The 20,467-nt window shown below is 36.5% G+C and overlaps 1 protein-coding gene across 6 annotated transcripts in view; it reads left to right on the top strand.

Moving 5' to 3' along the window:
• Positions 1–20,467, top strand: part of Kiaa0825 (KIAA0825 ortholog) — a 432,213-nt gene that overhangs the window by 54,744 nt on the left and 357,002 nt on the right. For 5 of the 6 annotated variants that reach the window (XM_037211082.1, XM_028891593.2, XM_037211084.1 and 2 more), the window contains exons 3-4: positions 1,995–2,163; positions 5,032–5,701. In XM_037211082.1, the coding sequence (XP_037066977.1) occupies positions 1,995–2,163; positions 5,032–5,701 (839 nt within the window). Of the gene's footprint in view, positions 1–1,994; positions 2,164–4,158; positions 4,254–5,031; positions 5,702–20,467 lie in introns of those variants that run through there. The other variant, XM_037211083.1, reaches the window with a different exon arrangement.

Below are 20,467 nucleotides of genomic sequence, written 5' to 3'. Positions count from 1 at the left end.
CCCATTCAAGTGACTCACTCTATTAGGTTTCACTGAATGAAGCATGTGAGGATGTGGTGGTATTGTGTTCCCCAAAATATTGTGCACCCTAATAAACTTATCTGGGGTCAGAGAACAGAACAGCCACTAGATACAGAGGCTAGAAAATGGTGGCACTCACACCTTTAATCCTAGCCTTCTGGAGGCATAGATCACTGTGAGTTCAAGGCCACACTGGAAACAGCCAAGCATGGAGATTCATGCCTTTAATCCCAGGAAGTGATGGCCGGAGGCAGAAAGGTATATAAGGCATGAGGACCAGAAACTAGAAGCTTTTAGCCTTGGTTAAGCTTTTAGACTTTGAGCAGCACAGTTCAGCTGAGATTAATTCTGGATGAGGACTGAGAGGCTTCCGGTCTGAGCAAACAGGATCAACTGAGGAATTTGCGAGGTGAGGTGGCTGTGGCCTGTTCTGTCTCTCTGATCTTCCAGCATTCACACCAATACCTGGCCCTGGGTTTGTTTTTATTAATAAGACCATTGAAGATTCATGCTACATGAGGATGCTATAATGCAAACTTTTGATAAAGGGTATCTAGAGTTGAGATGTATGCCTAGGGCATTGTGTTTCTCAGTCCATAGAAAAGCTTAAATAAGAAAGAAAATGCATGTCAGTCTCTTGTCTGACCCAGAACTGGCATTTCTGAGTAAGATCAACCCTTCAGGAAAGTCAGCAACTGTGGCCAGAGGAGGTATTGTTAAAAGTTCTTTGTTTTCATGAAAAGGCTCTTTGATTTCCAGAATTTATTTTTTTCAAGATAACATCATTTAAATTCACTCATGTTCAGAAGTCTCCTGGAAAGCTTCACTCTGGCAACCCATACCTAATAAATTTCAGGGATGTGAACATCAGTTTTAATAAACAGAACTTGGCCTCTAAACTCCATATAGTCCTATCCCGTGAAACCTGTAATTAATAACAACTAATTATTACTTTCTAATTATTAGTTATTTGATTATTATTTAATTATTAATTATCACTTTCAAAGTAGTGACTTTATCTTTTACTAACAAATCTTCCTTGATAGTGTTAAGAGAAAATTGTGTAACTGTCAAATTTGGGTAAATTCTATGTCAAAGTTACCTGTTTCTATAAACATTCCTGTTCTTGTGCTTTAGACATGCCAAGATCTTTGGGGTCACCAGTTTGCCCCATAGAAGATTTATAAACATAGATACAAAAATTATATAGAGATATTAATTACATTTATGAATACAAATTTTAAAACAGATACATATCTTAAACTTAATTTTATCTTTTGAAAACTTTTTTGTAAATTGGGCTCATCTTTGGCTATATAAACATTTAGAAATAGAGAAAAAGTAAAATTTAAACTTCATCCAGTCATCACACATATATCATTACTATTAACATTTGTTTTCTTTTCGTCCAGCCTTTTTATGTACAGTTTATATATATATATATATATATATTTTTAGAATAAACTGGATGTCAACAGAAGTGTTTAGCTGTACTAATACTCTGTATATTGTGTTACAAATTCCAAGCTTTCTGTAATTGCTTCTTGACTTTTTACTCTTCCATTGATTGAAGTCTTCCACATACCGTCATTTATGCCTTTTGGCATATAATGTATGGTTCTGATTTTCACAGCCATCAGGTGTATTCTCTGCTTCTATTTGCTAATCAACAGTGCCATTAAAGCATTACATCGGTGCCTCATGTGTATTTTAATGCAAAGGAACTTCTGTTTCCTCTCCAAGGAGTAGGATATTTCATATTTCTCCAATTACAGTATTACTATAAAAATTTGAACTGTTTCCAACTATGAATGAAAATGAATAACCCATTTCTTGCTATTTTAATATCATGTGGATATTCTATAAAGTATAGATTATATACAGTCACATAACATGTAAACATTTAAGAACCGATAATCTTGTGAGATGGCATTGCCTGCATCCTACCAAATAATTATTTTTCTTCTTTGTAGCATAGAGCATTGCATTGAAGAAATACAGTCTGAAGTAAACAAACTCTGTCCAGATGTGCAGCTGCAAACAACAGCGGACTGCTTCACATGGCTAACTAACTATAATTATAATTCATCTAAGTCACCATCCATTTCCCATGGAGATTTGATAAAATTCCTGAAAATAATGGTAAAAATCACTTGTTTTATGGTAGGGTGGGGAGCAGGGAATAGAGCTGGTTGAATTACAATATGTTAATATTAATTGTATTGGTAATATTATCCTGTCTTATGTAGGGTTTTGTTTTGGGTATGTTTTTGTCTTCTTGTTATTTTTGTTGATTCTGTTTCTTCCCCCATCAATTTCTATGACATATTTTTAAAATTACTTGTAGCACCAAAGTAAATTGTATGGAAATGGAAGTTAAATGTCCTCCTTTCTGGGTGACTTATCATGTGCTCTGCAGCGTGTTAATGCAGAGCACACTGATACAATCCACAGTTGTCTCCAAAGAAGTTCATATCGTTAGATTTTCTGTTCTTTCACAATGCTAATTTTCTCTGTGCTCAGAACCAAAGACAGTACTAGCCCCTTGGTTGTATCTATTAAGTGGCCTTATTTCTCATTCCCTGCATTTGGAACTTACAATAATACCCAGTTTTGTTTTGTTTTGTTTCAGCAGAAATGTACGCATGACTGCTGTTAATTGGTGGTCCTTCTTTATTGCTGGCTGCCTTCTTGAGAGGAATTTTTTGTTAATATTCAAGAAGAATAGTTATTATTATACCCACATCTACAGGGGAGGCTAGGTTACAAAAACAGATTCTCAAAGAAACAGCACAATTTTTAGGAAGCAGAATTTCTTTAGCTATGGTTTTAATTTAATTTAGTAAAGAGAAAAGGACTGTTTTTGTCCAAACATCAAACACATTGACCAAATGTGGAAAATATCTTGAGGTTTAGGTGGTTTAGGATGACAGAATCAGATGGAATAGTTTTTGTCTGTTGCTATTATTACAGTTGTCTCTTTCATGCTCATGAAGTAATACAAGGAAGATAAAGGAAGACTATATGCCCTGAAGCCTTAACCTTTTAAGAAATTCCTCTCACCCATTATCTCTTGAAGGTGGAGCCTTGAAGAATAAATATGGATGCAGTTATTCCTTTAATTTCTTCTGTTAGGAGCCATGTGTATTGTATTTCACCAATGTTGATGTAATAATGCTTTCTCATTTAATTAAAAGCAAAGGATTTCAATTATCTTTTCATCTGTCAGACACAACTCATTGTCTATTCACTGCAAAGCAAAGGCCACCTTAGTTCTCCTCAAACTCATGTTTTGTTTTGTTTTTTACATAATTGATCATATTATTTTTGAGGAAATAATATTGTTATCAAAACCTATTCAAATTAAAATAAGTCAGTTTTTACATGCTAATTGTGTCAATCTCGATGGCATTTTTATATATCTATTTTTTAGAAAAAGTTATTAATTACCTATGAAACTGGTTCTTAGTATGATAGTTGCTATTTTAAAATTTTAAATAATCATACAAAACACATGGTTTGAACCTCTGTAGTCTATTGGTTTTTGTTTGATCAAATATTTAGGACTATTATCTGGCTCATATAACACATCTGATTCATTGAATTGCCTTAGTGCTGCTGGGTCCGAGACTCAGTGAGAACATTTCCTTTCTAGAAATATGCAAAGAATTAAACTGTACGAGACGTGAGAGATGTGCAGAATGCTCATGTGGAGAGGATGAAGCCATGTTTATGCATAGTGGTGTCCCTCACTCCAGAACTCACATATGATGTTTGAGAAGTCATTTTAGCATGTATCACATCAGATATCCTTATCCAGAAATTAGGCTTTTAGGGTTTTCAAATATCAGCATCACAGAGATTTCCTTGTGAATAAACCGGAGAATATATGGGAAATGCTTTTTCTATAATAAAATATAGATATTTGCTGTAATTATTAAAATTGCACATTAAATGTGCATTGCAGTACTTAGAGTGACTAAGGGCCAATTCCAGGAATTTGTCTAGTTTTTAACTCTGAATTATACATAATACCTGTGGTATCTTTATCAATAAGAAATCTCAAAGCCAGACTAATTTTATGTCACTGGAGCCTTGCTTCCATTTCTTTTCTAATCATCTTGTTCCTACTTACAGAATATGAACTAATTTCAGTATTGGCTGAAAGGGATATAATTAGGCAAGTCATCATGTATAGAGAATGTGTGTGCAATTCAGAGTCCAAGAAGAAAGTAATTGTTTTGTTCTTTTATTATTCCCAATTACTCCCACCATTGTTTCCTACCAACACAGAAAGATTAAAGGAATAATTCCCTAACATCTTTTGGGGAGCCTTTCTTAAGATTTCTTTATCCCATTTTGAGTTAGTTATTTCTTTGGAGAGAACAGAAATATTCTCAGATTAATTTTTAAAGTAAAAATCTTTCTTAACATGGTTCTCAGCAATGAATTTAAATGAAAGTTGAAATCTTCCAATGTATTACATTTTATTTCTCAGGATGGCAGCTATTAGTAACCCCTAGGTACCGACTATATTTAATGATTTCTTTTCTAGAATTATCTTAAGGATTGTATTTTGTTTGAGGTTTTATAGTAAGTATATTCACTCAGGCATAAAAATTCCCTTCCAGGGATTAATTAGGGCATGATCTTGATTTTATTTTGTCTTAGGAACTCATTGTTTTCTCTAACAGCTCTGTATCTAGAAATAAGTTTCAGCTTTGCTACAGCTCAGGTTACAGAGACTAGTGAGGGCTGAAAGGTACATGTACAGAAGCATAACTGAACAGACAATCAATCAGCTGGACTTTACAAAATTCAGTCTGTAGAAGTTAACACATTCTATACTGCCAGCATTGATTAAATCCCCAGTGCAATACAAAAATGTGTTGAGGAGTGTAGGACAGCCATTCTAAATTTTAGTCATTTCATGAAATGGTGTGCTTAGAAATAATTGTTGTTTTTCTCAGATTTAATTACATGTCTAATGTTGTGATTTACTTTTATCAGCAAGATTTATTGAATAATGAAGAAAATCAAGAAGAAATGATCCTGGATTTACTCTGGGACCTCTCCTGTCAGAGAAGCATCTCATTCCTGTCGCCCCTAGGAGGGACCTCCTTCTGTTTCCTCTCCAGGACATGTCTGCATTCTGTTGAAGATTATTCCTTTGTGGATGTAAAGTTTATTTGGGATGATGTAAGATTACATCTTCGACGCTTCCTGGTGAACAGGTTAGAAGGCCATAATGAGATAAACAACTCACAGCCAAGAATTAAACTGAAAAGTCAATGTATGCAGCAACTCCTCCTGCTCTACCCAGAATCTGAAGTGCTTGTCAAGTACCAAAGCATACAGAAGAGACTGCTGACTAAATTTCTGCAAAACTCCTTCCCTTCCTGCAACAGAGATTCAGATTTAGAAGTAATTGCTCATGGATACCAAAGTACAATGTTCACGTTACATTCACTGATAAAAGAGGATTTTAACATCCTGCGGGAAATTTTAGCTCCATCCTCGGTGGTGCAGTTCATTAGAGAAACTTACCTGGATGCAGTTACCGAAGAAATGGCAAAAATTCTTGAAAATTTTTGTGAGCTGCAGTTCAAAGAAAATGCTGTTCCTGTAGTTAAAGCAAGCAAGAGCGCCGGCAAGCACAGAGGAACAGTGCACGCTTTGGGTTAGTGACATCTACGTTCTGTTTGGTTTCACTTCAGCCTTTCACAGCTTCACTTTTCTGGCTTTTCTGTTGTTGGTATATGGTTAAATCCCATTGCAAGTTTCAAAATCAACCAGAAAATAAATGAGCAGAAATGAGCTTTTAGCTCGTGCATTGCTGTTTCTGTGAGTGTAGTCAAGGAAGTGTTTCATCTCTTGTTAAATCGTTAGTGACACTGAAATTGGAAGTCATATAAAAATGAAGTTTTATTTTTCTGGAATGCATAAAATAAATGATCAAATATTAGCTAAAAGAAACTCATGTCTGTGCATGCAAATATAAATATATGTGCAAATGTATGTACAATAGAAAGCACTAACTTTACTGTATTATAAATCTTCCAAAGCCAAAACAGTATTACTTAAGAGGAGTTGTTGAAAGTTGGTTTGAATTTACATTAACTAAAATTAGAAGTCAAAAAATTACATTTTAGTCAGACAATTTTAGTAAATATAAATTATAAATATTAGTCATAAAATATTTTTTCATTGCTTAGAAGGTATAGCACTTTATAAATCATTTCAAAATCTCTATTTTATATTATAATATATATAATAAAATATGACTTAAAATTCCTAATTTTATTGAAATATTAAAGAATAAAAAAATAACACTATAATAAACTTTCTTGTTATGGTTTTGATTTTCCACCAATGGGAAAAAATCAAAATCAAAATATGATTGTTTTATTATCAGTCATGAAACACTAAGGAATTTCAATTTGTAAATGAATTCCTGAACTATATATCATTTAAGTATTTAAAGATTACCCATTGCTGAATTAGTTATGTATCAGTTGATATTTTCTATTTTACTATATATTTTACTTACCTTTGTTAATAAAATACCAGAAGACCAAATAAATGTGATTGATGTATTTTCAAGTAAGTTAATATCCTTCCGAAATTCCAGTTTTTCTTTGGATGCTAACTCACACTGTGTAACAGATAGTCAGTCACCTATGGGGATGACAGTGGCGTTATGGTCATCTAGTTCAACAACACTGTCAGTCTGCCCCAAGCAAATATACCTTCATCTTAATTGTGAACACATCATTTTGAAATGTGTTTCATGCCTGTGCTCGCTTTCTAAAAATATTGTATATATTTTTAAAAATCCTGTCTACTTATAAAGTGTTTTATGTACAAAAGTTTTCTCTGGGCTAAATACAGCTAATAATAGAAGATAAGATCATCCAGTTGAAAATACGTATAAATTGCTAATGAGTCTTAGGCTACTATAGAGGCAAAGTATGTAAGCCCACTTTAACACTGGGGTTGGAAATATTCCCACAAACCTCATTGTGTTGATCCTTCCCAAACACTGTTTCCTGAGCTCTCACAGTAACCACGTTCAAATGGGTGCTTTCCATAAGTTAGGCGCTGTGCTGAGGATAGCCAGTCTCTCTTATTCCAATTTTACATTCAAAAATAAACTTACATTAACTCACTCTGGATTATTTGTATCCAGTCAAGATTCATATTCACACTGAGGATTCACATACAGATGTGTGTGTGTGTGTGTGTGTGTGTGTGTGTGTGTGTGTGTGTGTGTGTGTTTATAACACCTGTGTTCAACCACCACGCTATTGGACTATGTCTCAAAGTATAGAATTAAATGTTTTGTCATCAATAATTGAAATTTCAAACTTTCTTGGTCAAGTGACCCACCTGAAAATAAGTTAGTTTGGCTCTATTGATTGCCTTTAACTAGTTCATGAAGTAGCAACCATGTTTAAGATTCTGAGCCAGACACTAGGTTAGTGAGAGAACCAAATGAGTCATTACTGACATGTGAGAAGCACAGAGTAGCTCAGCAGACCAAAAACAAAAATGGTTTTGTTTCTTCCAAGAACACAATTGTTTTGACCCAATGACAAAATTTTGTTTATTAACAAATTACAACTTCAAGAAGAATCAATAATTTACATTCCTTTGGGGCTAAAATCTGGATTGGCTAAATGGGAAAGTATTATCTTTAATATATGATCACTGAGTCTTCATTATTTTAGCCAAGACTATAGAGAGATTATTTCTTATGTAAAAATTTATTGGTTCAAATAGGGACTTGTATTATCTTACTTAGTTTGACTTCCTGACAAGGTGGTTGTCATATCTCCATTAAACAATGGAAATATACAGAATAAAGATTTTAAGTAATAACCACACGGTCATAAGTGACTTTGGGATTCAGATCAGCGTGCGTCTGACTCCAGACCCCTCACTCTGTGACTACACTCTACTGATCAACCATCACAGAACATGTGTTTGACTCGCGTCTGGGCGGTCACTGTCTTGCTCTTCTCCACACTGGACTGTATTTCCGATTTGAAAAGGATACAACTCCAGTCTGAAATTATCTTGTTTTGGTTCCCCTTCTGCAGTCTATTCATATATCTTGAGATTTGTGTGTGTGCTGTAGTCTTGTCTGCACAAATACCTCCAAGTCCTGTATGAGCTAAGACAGTTTGGACCTACTGTGTTTTTAATTGCCTCTGATTTTAGGTAGAGATTGGATGTTCTTTCTACAGTAGTCTGTGATTCATCTCTATTACTTGATCATTAAAAAAGTGTTACTATTGATCACAGTGTATAAGATTTTATTCTATGTGAGTTCATTTAATCTTTTGAACAGTTCTTCATACTTTATATGGGGAAACTGAGACCAGAAGAGGTAATATTCTCACAGCTGCACAACTACTAAGTCACAGAAAGGAGCTTCCTTGGTTTTACACACAACTCACATGCACACACATGCACATACATGCATATATGTATATACAACACACGTGCACTCATGCACATGTATATGTATGTATGTATATATGTGTGTTTATATGTATGTATACACATACAAAAATCTTTGTCATTTTCTTGTGATAAGGTACAAGACAGGCATTATTTTTACTTGTATATAAGCTTATCTCTAGAGTTAAATTCATCATCTTGGTGTTGTTTGGTAAAAATTTTGCTTTTATGTTCACACAGATTTGGACATTTCCTTGGAGCATCTGTTATTTGAAGAAAATGATGTTAATATAAAGGTTTTAGAATCTTTTTAAGTTAGTGATTTTTTTTCTAGAAAACTATTGTTTTGCAGATAGTCTTTTACTTTTGTTATTATTATGACTATTATTAAATAGTAGCACCCTGTAGCCCAGGCAGGACCTAAACTTCCTGTGTATCCACAGTTTACCTGACTCAGCCTCTCTAGTACAGATGTGAGCCCCCGGCCTCTCTAGTACAGATGTGAGCCTCCAAACCAGCTGTGCAGTGTGCCTTGCTCTTCTGTGCTCTGGTGATCTGCTTTTTTGCAGCACTGGGGAGTTAACCCAGGGCCTTGTGCATGTCGGCGGTTGCTCTGTCCCTGAGGCACGCGCCTTGCCCGAGCTTTCAGAGTAGTTTAAGATCCATAACATTTTTAATAAGCTTGTTATTTGTACTTTTATAGTTCCTCTTCTGATATCGTGAGGAAAGTATTATTTCTTAAATGTTATGTATAATATTTTCTGTTTTCACTTGAAAGGTTTTAAGACCATAATGAATGGTTTCAGGAAGCTTGAGATTTGCAGTTAGCATTTAGATTATAACTAGATCTGTTCTTTGCATTCATATCATATTTACATGTCTTCATATTTGATCCCTATTTCAGGAGAATCATTTTTATATGTAAGTTTGAAATTACTAAGGAAACTAATTTTAATTTTAAAAATATATTATTCCCTTTGTATTTAAAAGTAGTATTCTAAATATTTGGGGAAGAGAGTTATTTTTGAGTAGCGAATTTCAGTTAAATTAATGCTCTATATTTTAATGATGAAATATGCAATTAAGAGATTAGAGGTCTAGAGTAAGTCTCATAACTCCCTTCATCTTTTACTTGAGTTATTCTTAAGGTCCTTGTTAGCTTGAAAAAGACAGACTCCAGTGTCTTCTCTATGCTCTTGAGTATTTGTAAAGTTTCAGAGCTGCAGCTGGAAAGAGGGAGATCTAAGAGTCCCAAAGGCTGCTTGCAAACTGCTGTCCCCAGCTGTGGATCATAGCTGAAGGGGAGGAGCGACCTTGAGAATAAACCCCCCCTCCAGCCCCACCCCAGGAAGCCAGGTTTCTAAGACCTGGGAGTCTGAGGCCAGTCTGAGGTACACTACATAGGAAGACTCTGTCTAAAACAGTGTGATCTGCGCTGCAGTTCCAGTCTGGAAAAGTTAACCCTGTCTGTAATCAATAAATAAAACTGAGTGGCAGAGTGTTCACCTACCAGGAGCAAAGCCCCAGGTTCTGTTCACAGTTCCACAAAACTAAGAGGCAAACAAAATGGGTCTTCAGGGTGAAGAAGGCTTTTTTTTTTTTTTGAGACAGGGTTTCTCTGTGTAGCTTTGGTGCCTGTCCTGGAACTCGCTCTGTAGACCAGGCTGGCCTCGAACTCACAGAGATCCACCTGGCTCTGCCTCCTGAGTGCTGGGATTAAAGGCGTGCGCCACCACTGTCCGTTAAGAAGGCCCTTCTTCAGGGCAAAGTGATGACACACTTTTAGACAGGAAACATTTGAAAAATAAGCGAATAAAAAGGCACCCCGCATCCTGAGCCGCCCAATGCCTCCCATAGCTGTGAGCAGGAAAGGGTGAAGTTTATCTATGTGAGCACATAAACTCCAGGCTGGAAGAACAGTCAGCTGAGTACTGCCCTAGAGGAGCCTGAGGCTCCTGTGCTGCTCAGGAACGAGCGAAGATCTCCACAGCCAGAGTTACCCTTACTAGTTCCCAATTCTGCACAACTGGAAGGCACAGCTTTAAATAACACAAAAGGGTAAATGAGGTAAAAATAACAGAGCAATGCCTAGTAAGTCATCAGTTTTTTAAAAAGTAATAGCCTTCCAGGGTTTTTATTTGTATTTGGTTGTTGTAATACTGTTGTGAGTGCTGATAAATTATATTGATAATGAGCACTTGTCCTCCAGCTTTTTTATATCATAGCTGCTATTTTAGGGGAAACACTGTTATATATACCTTGTTTACAATTGCTTTGTATTAAGAAAGTGAGAAGTACAGTTTTGATTTTAAGTCATCTTTTCTGGCTTTGACTGCCTGATGCAACTCCTTGCTTTATAAATCTTCGATAAGTCATTTCACTTTGGAATCTTTGAAAGGCTTGCATTAGATAATATCTAAGGATCCTTTGAAGTCTAAACTTCTGATTCTACAACGAGAGTGTACGCCTACAGTTTGACACCAAGAATAACCAAATTTGTTCTCTCTATGGACAGAGATATATTATATATATATTGGCTAAGTATATAGCTTTGTGTGTCACCTAAAAGATGCAAAAGACTCCTGTAATATCTTTCTCTGGGAGAGCTGTCTTCCCTTAAGCAAAGCTTAGGATTCACAACATGCAACTTGCCATTCTTATGCCCTGGTATTTGGTATAGGAGGGAGAATGGGAAGAAGAGTATGCACAATAAACAAAACTAAAAAGTGGCGTTTTCTCCATCCAGCTTACATCTTAAAATATTCCTAGTCATTTATTTTTTTGTCTTCCCTTTTATCTCATAACCATGTTTGTTTCATGTTTACTCTTCAGGGTTTTTTAGTAGGAGAATTTTTAAACAAGTAATTGAAAAATTAGGACCACATACAAGAAATAGACATACAATTATTACTCTGTATTGTTGATTAGAAAGGATTCTGTATGCCTAAATTCGTGTAAGGATTCAGTATGCTTAAGTGCATATGTCTTTTCTCTGGCATTATTTAAATCAAACAAGGCAGGAATTAATAATGACATGTGTTTTGCCCACAGAAGAGCAGCTGTTTCCTGCAAGACTACAGATAGCAGGCAGGGACAGTACTTTCTGATGAAAAGTGACTCCAAACTGTATGAATTCCTCCATGAATACAACAATGCTTCCTCAGGACGAGGTCTTGTAAAGCACAAAATTGTGACCTTGGGTACCTGAAGTAGCTCATTTAGAGAGCATGACTGGAGTGGTCTCATTCCAAGGATGTGGTTAAGAGTTTCGTAAACTCTTATAATACAGTAGTTGTACATGTTGAAGCTTCCTAATTGACATTAAGTCATCTTTCAGCATGTAAAGAAAGTAAAATTGATGAGTTTGTTCCTACCATGTCTGTATTAAATGGCATACTCAGTACCTTCTTCAGCTTTCTGGAATATTCCCGTCTGGCCATACCATCAGCAGAACAAAAGAGAATTGTCTCCCTCTTTGGGGGCATTCAGCCCTCAACCTCATTTCTCTATACAGCCTCTCTTTCCACAGTAGGTGTTCACCAAGGGACTACTGGCTAAGGCTTAAATCTATTTATCTGTATTTATCCTCTTTAGAGAAGACTGGATCAAAGGAGATCTTCATGGGGTTTAAAATAGGGGTTTTTTTTTGTTTTTTGTTTTTTTTTTATGCTCAAAGTCATCAGCTATTGTAATTCTTCAGGTTTTTTTTATTTTTATTTTTTGTCTGTTTGTTTTGTTTTGTCTTTGAGACATGGTTTCTCTGCATAGCCCTGACTATCCTGCAACTGGCTCTATAGACCAGGCTGGCCTCGACCTCACAGGGATCTGTCTGCCTCTGCCTCTCAGGTGCGAGGATTAAAGGCATGCACCACCACTGCCCAGTTTAATTCTTCAGTTTTAATAAAACACAAATAACTTAGAATATATTTTATAGAAAATACTTGAAGTATGAAATTTGCAGAATAAAAATGCAATTATATTTTGTTAATGTTTTCTCTTTTTATCATCTTCACTTTCCTTAATACCTATCTACAAATATGTAAAATCATTCATAGAAGAAATAGTTTGTGTGTGTGTTTCTCCTACCATGTGCAATGCTAACCACTTTCTGTACTAGGAGAACATTTGATTCTTAGGCCATCCCTGAAATGTTGAGTGTTATCCCTGTTTCCTAGATACAGAACTCAAGATTTTAACATGGTAATGACTTTGTCATGATATTCAAACACATTATGACAAAACTGATTGTGGTGATATTTTATTTAGGCTCTAACAAACAAAGCTTGTCTGGGGATCAGAGGATAAAGCCAGCCACTATATTAAACATAGAGGTCAGGCAGTGGTAGCACACTCTTTTAATCCTAGCATTTGGGAGGAGATCTCTGTGAGTTCAAGGCCACACTGGGAACAGAGCCAGGTGTGGTTGGTGACACATGCCTTTTATCCCAGTGCTAATCATAGAGGTCTGGAGGTCAACAGGAAGTGATAGAGCTGGACAGAGAGAGGAAGTGAGATGGCAGGGCACAGAAAGGCACATAGGTGTGAGTAGACAGGAAGTAGCTCTCTCTTGGGCTGAGGATTTCCTCGGGTTAAGAACTTGTGGCTGGCTTGTTCTATTCCTCTGATCTTTCAGTTTTCACCCAATATCTGGCTCCAGGTTTTCTATTAATAAGACCATTTAGCAATTCGTGTTACAGAATCCTCTTGACTACTATGACTCCTTGTTCTTTATTAAATGAGTTGATTTGTAAGAAAGAATACTTTTAAAATGTGAAGATAGTTTTTATTTTAACTACTTGTTATGAACTGGTTTGGGGTGATTGAACTTTCTATTAATTTAATGTACATTTCTTTCTCTACATATAAAATCAAATAATGTGAAATTTGGAACATTGGTAGTGATGTGCCAAGTCACATTATTAGGTTTTATATTTGGAAATGATATAGAAAGAAAAAATTCAAAGTTTTGCACTAAAAGGAAAAATGTTACTTTTTTTACTTACTATATATAAGGTATCTGGATGGAGAATCTCATTTTTTTTTTTTTTGAGAATCTCATTTAATTCCAAGAGATGCAAATAGACAATTATGTTTGAGATTCAATCCACAATTTTAGCTAAAAGTAACTAATATACTGAAATATTTCAGATAATTGGTTGCTGGTTTTGAGATTCATTTTGTCAGCAAAGTATTCATGACACCATTAGTTAACATTATGTTTATAGAAGGCTTGAACATTTTGTTTGTTTTTGTTTTCAAGACAGGGTTTCTCTGTGTAGCCCTGGCTTTCCTGGAGCTTGCTCTGTAGCCCAGGCTGCCTCTAACTCACAGAGATCCCCCTACCTCTGCCTCCTGAGTGCTGGGATCAAAGACGTGCCCCACCACTGCCTATTGAATATTTTGGTTACTTTAAACAAAGTTTAAAAAAAAAAAAAAAAAAAAAAAAAAAAACACCAGCAGTTCTTACCCTAAGGAAATGCCTATGTGAGGAAAAGATTCCTGTATACTGGTATGGTGGGAAGTATGTGTTGTGTTTGGGTAGGGGGTGATAACATGGGTCTTATATATTTTAGTCTCCAGAGAACTTCGCTTTCTGATGCATGGTTTCTGAATTTCTGACACTCTGCTCAGGGTTTTCAGACAGAAGGACGAGATAGAAAGTACATTCAGTGAGAGAGAAAGTAGATGTAAAGTGAATTTCATTAATAACTATGCCCCTGTCAAGCAAAAGTGAGCAAGCACTAAATTTCATTCAGTTTTCAGGCTGCTCCCTCTCTCTTTGTAATACTCATTTGCTCTTCCTAATGGTGGAAAGACAGTTTTACCTGCTGCTTTTTGAGATTAGGATATTCGGATACTATAACTAGAAGATCAAAAATGACTCAGTGTCTTGGTTTCTTCTGGAGTCATATTTCATTCTGAGATTTGAATACCTTATTACAATTTAATATGTTTCTAAAAAATAAAATCACTTTATTGTAATGAACTTGTAAATAAAATAAAATCACACCACTAGATTAATATAGTCACTCAAACAAACACCCAGACCCAAGTCTGTGGAGCCAAATGGCTTCCCCTAGGACTTTATGATTTGCTGTCAATTATATTCTTATACACATATCCACCACACAAAACACAACAAACAACAAACACAACCACAAAAGAACCCTGACAGTTAACAGTAGAAAAACAATTAGCTTCTTCATGCCTCCTGTGTCCTCGTCCTGTATCCTACCCTTCCATACCAGCTGGTACCTTTCTCCTCCTCCTCTCTGCGTTATACCGCACCTGAAGGGACGCTGGCCATCTCCAGCATGGCAAGCATGGTCTGACAGGCTTCACCCTTCTCCCTCTCGATTCCCTCTGCCTTGCTAAGAACCATTAGATTACGTTCCCAAATTTAGCCACCAAGATCTGTTCCCTTATTCGGCCACTTCCTCCTCCAGAGGCTGACTACCAAGGTCCAGCTATCACAGTATTGAATTCCTACAATCAGAAGCCCTCTTTGGCTAACCTAATTAACATGCCAAGTTAAAATTAAACCTCTCATCCTAACACGGGATTTCCCCTTGAATCTTTGTAAACTGCTCTTTTCCTATGTGCCAGATCTGTCTCCTCTCTACCCAGAGGCAGTCCCTTGTCCCTCAGGGACACATTTCCCTGTCCCCTTTCTCTTGTTCCCTTCCCCTTCTCCTTGGTCCTCTCTCTCCTGTCTTTGTCTCTTATTCTCTGCCCTCTGTCCCTCTGGAGCAGATAAATCCCTTTGTGCTGAGAACTTGGTCTTGAGGGTCCTGAGCTGACCTTCTCCTTTCAGTACCCACGGGTACAGCTCCATGTGTGTGTGCACTGCAGGCGAGGATCTACAGATGAGGCTGGTTGTGCAGCATTTTTTTCTTTCTGTCGTTGGGTGACCCTGCTTAATATAATACCTTCTAAGTTCATGAATCTTCCTGCTAGTTTAGAGATTTCCTGTTTCTCCAGAGACGAATAATATTCCACTTTATATATGGATGAGATTTCATCATCGCTAGGTTTCTTCCACTTTGCTTTAGTGCACAGACATAAGGTGTATACATCTCTGTGGCAGAGTATGGAGTTTTCTGAACTGAACTTAAAAGCTGCGAAGGTTAAAATGCTGTGGGTTTGGCTCCTGGTTCTGGCGCTAGAGTCTGAATTTAGGACTGTGCACATGAGAAGCATGAGCTCTACCGCTTAACAGCCCCACCATCACCACCAGGCTTCCTGGCCTAGCACTGAGGTTCAGAAAAGTCGCATTTTTGACTTGAGGAAATGATAACTGTTTAAAAATATGAGTAACACATTTAAGAACAGAATAGAAATAATTGAAAACAATCATTGGAAAGAAAATTCAGATAAAATTTTTCACAAAGTGAGGTAAATTTATTTTACAACTATTCTGTGTTGAGCAAAGAATGTGGACAAGTACATATAAGGCTGTTGCAAGCCAGAAAAACCTTACTTTGGAGAAAGTGAGTTGCCAAGGCATATAGAACCTCATAGAGCCCCTCTGGCTTCTGCTCTACCCTCTTAAAATTCTGTCATTTTATACCCTAACTTATGAATGTAATTATTAATGTTGATTCTTAGTTCTGTTGTTTTATGTTGAATTGTTCACAGATCATGACTCTCTCAGTTAGCGCATGTTCATCTTTCCAGTTAACTATTTATTATCTGTATTAAATACTGTTGCATTAACATCTCAGGTTTTAAGAAAGTGACTTTGGTTTTTATACTATCAACCAGTGGTTAGTACATAGAAACATTTTAAAATAAATATTCAAAAAAATTAATAAGCACACAAAACAGCATTTCTTTTTAGAATGAAATTATTTTTGCTGTGGCCTGAGATTTTTAGTGATTGTGCTTGTCTATAGCAGTCTTCATCATGAAAATCATATTGGTAAAGTATACACTATGTTATAACATATTTGTTCAAATTTTGGATAAGTATGAAAATCTTAGGCCATCTGCATCACATCTATGAAGTCCAATATAAAACAAATCTGCCTGAAAACAGCTGTCATTTAACGTCTTCAGGTACTTATTTTTATTTTAGAAAATGTCTTAGTCCATCCAGATCACAAACACCAAACAGATAAGAAAACACCATAGACGTGGGGTAGGAGTAGGGGTCTTAACCAAAAGAATGTATTTGTCAAAGTTTCAGAGACTGGCAATCTGAGATCAAGGGTCCAGCAGATGCGATGAGGTCTAGCAAGGTCTCTTCTGGTTCTTCTCATGGAGAAGGGGTAAGGGACTGTCTGGGGTCTCTTTTACAAGGACAATAATCGTGTACATAAGGCCACGTACTTTCAAAAGTTCCACCGCCAACACCATCCCCTTCAGGTTAGGACTCCCAGCTATAAGTTGAGGGGCTGAGGATGCAAACATTCACCCACAGTGGGAATAGCTTGTCTGAAATGGCGTTTTCTGAGTGTGGACTGATCTTTACATGGTAGTTTACAAAGGCAGTTTACTGGTTATACTGAGTTTAAGGACCCAGCTTCTACTTGGCACACTTGGAGATGAGGAATAATGTTAAGCTTTGTACAAAATGTTCCAAGGTCTCCAAGGACTTCCAGCCAGAAATTCTTAAAATGGAATCACACTTCCTGTGTTTATGCATAGATTTTAAATTTACTACTGGTCTAACAAGAACTTTCATAAGGATTTTGATGTTTACAGTACCTCAAAGGAGATCTAAGATCACACATATAAAGAAGAGAATTACGTCAAATTGTAGAGTAGTGTTTGTTGCCTCTATTGAAAGGTAAACTGAGCAGCCTTTGTTGACAACTTCTCAGCCTGAAATACAAATAGAAGAGTGTAGTTTATTCCACTATTAGTTGAATCTTTTATAACCACATAGATGAGCTCAAAATAGCAGGTAAGTCCACATTCAAGATGGGGCTCTGTTATTCACTATGATGTCAGTGAATACACAAAACTAATTAAATTGAAGTTTTGTTTAAGTTTCTGTAACATAGTCACACTAAACTGATTTGAGAATAAACGTCATTATTTTGTCCCACAAGGTAGAAAAATTTTAAACTTAAATTTTAGTGGTCATATTTCCATTAGCCAAGTTTGGTTATTGGATTGGACACTCGGGTTTGTGAAGTAATCACTCTGGAGGAAAAAAACAAACAAACAAAAAACATAATTACCTCCAAACATTGTGATTGTTATCAGAAGAAGCTGTATTGTAGAGATGTTTTCATGCTGCCTTATATCTTCTTACCCCAAACTGCACTGAAACCAATTGATAATGTTCTTCTTGTGATGCAGTAAGACAATGATCATTCAACTATTTGAGGAGTGAATTCTTTGAATGGGCATTTTCATAATCATGATCAGAATTGCTGTAAAATTCATGGGACTAGTGAGTGGAGCCTGGAACCTGAAATGGAATGAAATAACACAGCAGCTGTAGATCCTTAAGATTTAATAGCTAAAACCAAGTAGAGAATGAAAATATAAAAATGAGAAGATCCTTCCTTGAACTTATGAGCAGGATATGGCAGCACAGATCTCGTTGAAACTTTGCATTTAGTATGTCTCCCTGGAGAGGCTGTGTTCTCTTTATAATTTCTCATTATTTGGGTATATGCAAATTCATACCAGTTTTCTGTTTAACGAAAACTGATATCTCATACTTTGCCTTCTTGATAAACTTAAAGACAACAAAAGGAAAAGGTTTGCTATGTTTTCAGGGAAGATATTTTTAGAGACTTGAGTTACAGAAGAATATGTCCTTTGACATTTATGACTTTGTGTTTTTTAAAGAATAAAGTTTATTTAGGCTTATAGTTCAAGGAGGGGATTCCCCAATGGTGGAGAAGACACAGTGGCAGGTGGCTGGAGCAGGAGGCAGAGAGAGCGTATCTCCAGCCACATCCTGGAGGCAGAGAGAGGGAGCTGCAGTGCGGCATGGCTCTCGGTTCTCCATGTATTTCCTACAGCAAGGACCTGCCTCCTGAAACTGCCCTAACATCTGCAAACTGCCCCACCACAAGGGGCCCAGGGGTTCAGATCTGTAAGCCAATGGGGGGTGTTTCTTTTTCAAACCACCAGGAGGGGTTTTATGCATTGCTTTTTTCAGCACCATTTTCAATAGGAAAAATGGGATAAAAATGTTTTATCAATAGAGAATGTCTAAAAATGGATAACCCATACTTTTTAGCTATGTAAAAGAAAAAAGTAAAAATGTGATGGCTGTCTAGAAAGATGTGGTATCCATCATACATTTTAAATTTTTTTCTGTTTTTCTTTTGTTGAAGATAGTTTTTTTGATCGATATATTCTGATTATTATTCCCCCCCACAAACTACTCGAATTTCCTTTCTATCTCTACTCCCATCTGGATCCACACCCTTGCTGTCTCTCATCAGAAAACTGACAGACATCTAAAGAATAATAACTAAATAAAATAAGGTAAAAACAAGCAGGTAAGAATAGGGACAACACAAACACACACACAGGAGAAAAGGAGCCAAAGAAAAGCACACGAAGCATGGACACACGTTCACACACACAGGGATCCCATAAAAGCACATGAAGCATAGACACACACGTTCACACACGTAGGGATCCCATAAAAGCACACGAAACATAGACACATGTTCACACACGCAGGGATCCCATAAAAGCACATATTTTAAAACAGGGCTAATAAATATGAAATTGCTGATTATCCAAATACAAACCAATTTTAGTCTAATTTTTAATGTTTTGCTAATTTTTGAAAATTATACTCTGAGGTTTCTGGTGCACAGAACCATCCAGAATCAGACAGGTGTTTAAAAAGATCAGCTGCCGACCTGGCCCGTGTCGTCATCTCCTTCCCTGCCGCTTACGGCTCTGTCATCTTCAGTCAGCAGAGCGGACATGTGACCAGTGTATCTGATAAACTTGTCAATGCCTCTTTAAAGCAGGATTCCCCAACCTATTCAATTCTGACCTCGCTGTTTCATTCCAAGTATCATCTTGATAAGACAGAGCTATGTCCCGGGCAGCTGTGTGTCAGTTCTGCCTACAACTAATTTGTGCAGGAAAAAATTAAATCAGGAGGTAAATTATTTCATGATTGCTCATTCCCAACAGAGTTGGGCATCATTCTGAAGAAAATATCAAATAATTGGTTTCAGGCCGTGTCAGACACATGCAATTCCCTTCTCTAATGGCTATGTGTGGTAGCACCAGGCCTCAAGGGTCAGCAAGGAGCTGGAAATAGCTTAGTGCCAGGCACAGCAATAGAGAGAAGCACATAGGAAATGAAGTGGCAGTGAGTGCAATCCATAGGGGAAATGTGCTTCACTTGCAGTTTAATGTATTGGTTCAGAATCTGGCAGGAAGCCATGCAGCAATTGTTTACCTTTCTGTCTCGGCATCTGCATCTGTCTGTTTTGTAAACATCACTTAACTCTCTGTCGGTAAGTGCTGGAATCAATAACAACTGCTAGGGGATTTCCCACCCCTCCATAGTCTTTAACAAATGCACACTACAAACAATGTTTACCTTAGATTAACAAGGAAGAGATGTTAACAGGGTCAAAGGGATTTGGTTGGGAACATTTTATAGCTTTTCAGGTCTACCGTAATTATAACTGTGTGATTTGAATGTATTTTGTAACCTATCTAAATTAAACTGTTAAAAAATGCTAACATGCCATAATGAAGATATTTTTTTATAATTATCCAAGTACTGAGTGTAGAAAACTGCTGGCACTATTTGTAATAATTTAGTTCTTCAATATTGTCTATTACAGCCGCTGTGCAGAAATATTAGGTTGCCTTTTGCAATTTTAGGAAATTAGTGGTTATATCTAGCTGTACTGATATTTAAAATATGCAGTTAGCAAAGAAAGGGAAAAAAAGAACAAGAAAAGAAAGAAAATTATACACCATGGCATAAAAAGGTCAATTTGTGACTAGTGCCTAGAAATGAAATACTGTATCA

This window comes from Peromyscus leucopus, chromosome 15 (genome assembly GCF_004664715.2).
Source record: "Peromyscus leucopus breed LL Stock chromosome 15, UCI_PerLeu_2.1, whole genome shotgun sequence".
Taxonomy (NCBI): domain Eukaryota; kingdom Metazoa; phylum Chordata; class Mammalia; order Rodentia; family Cricetidae; genus Peromyscus; species Peromyscus leucopus.
This window is presented reverse-complemented; position numbering and strand designations above follow the sequence as displayed.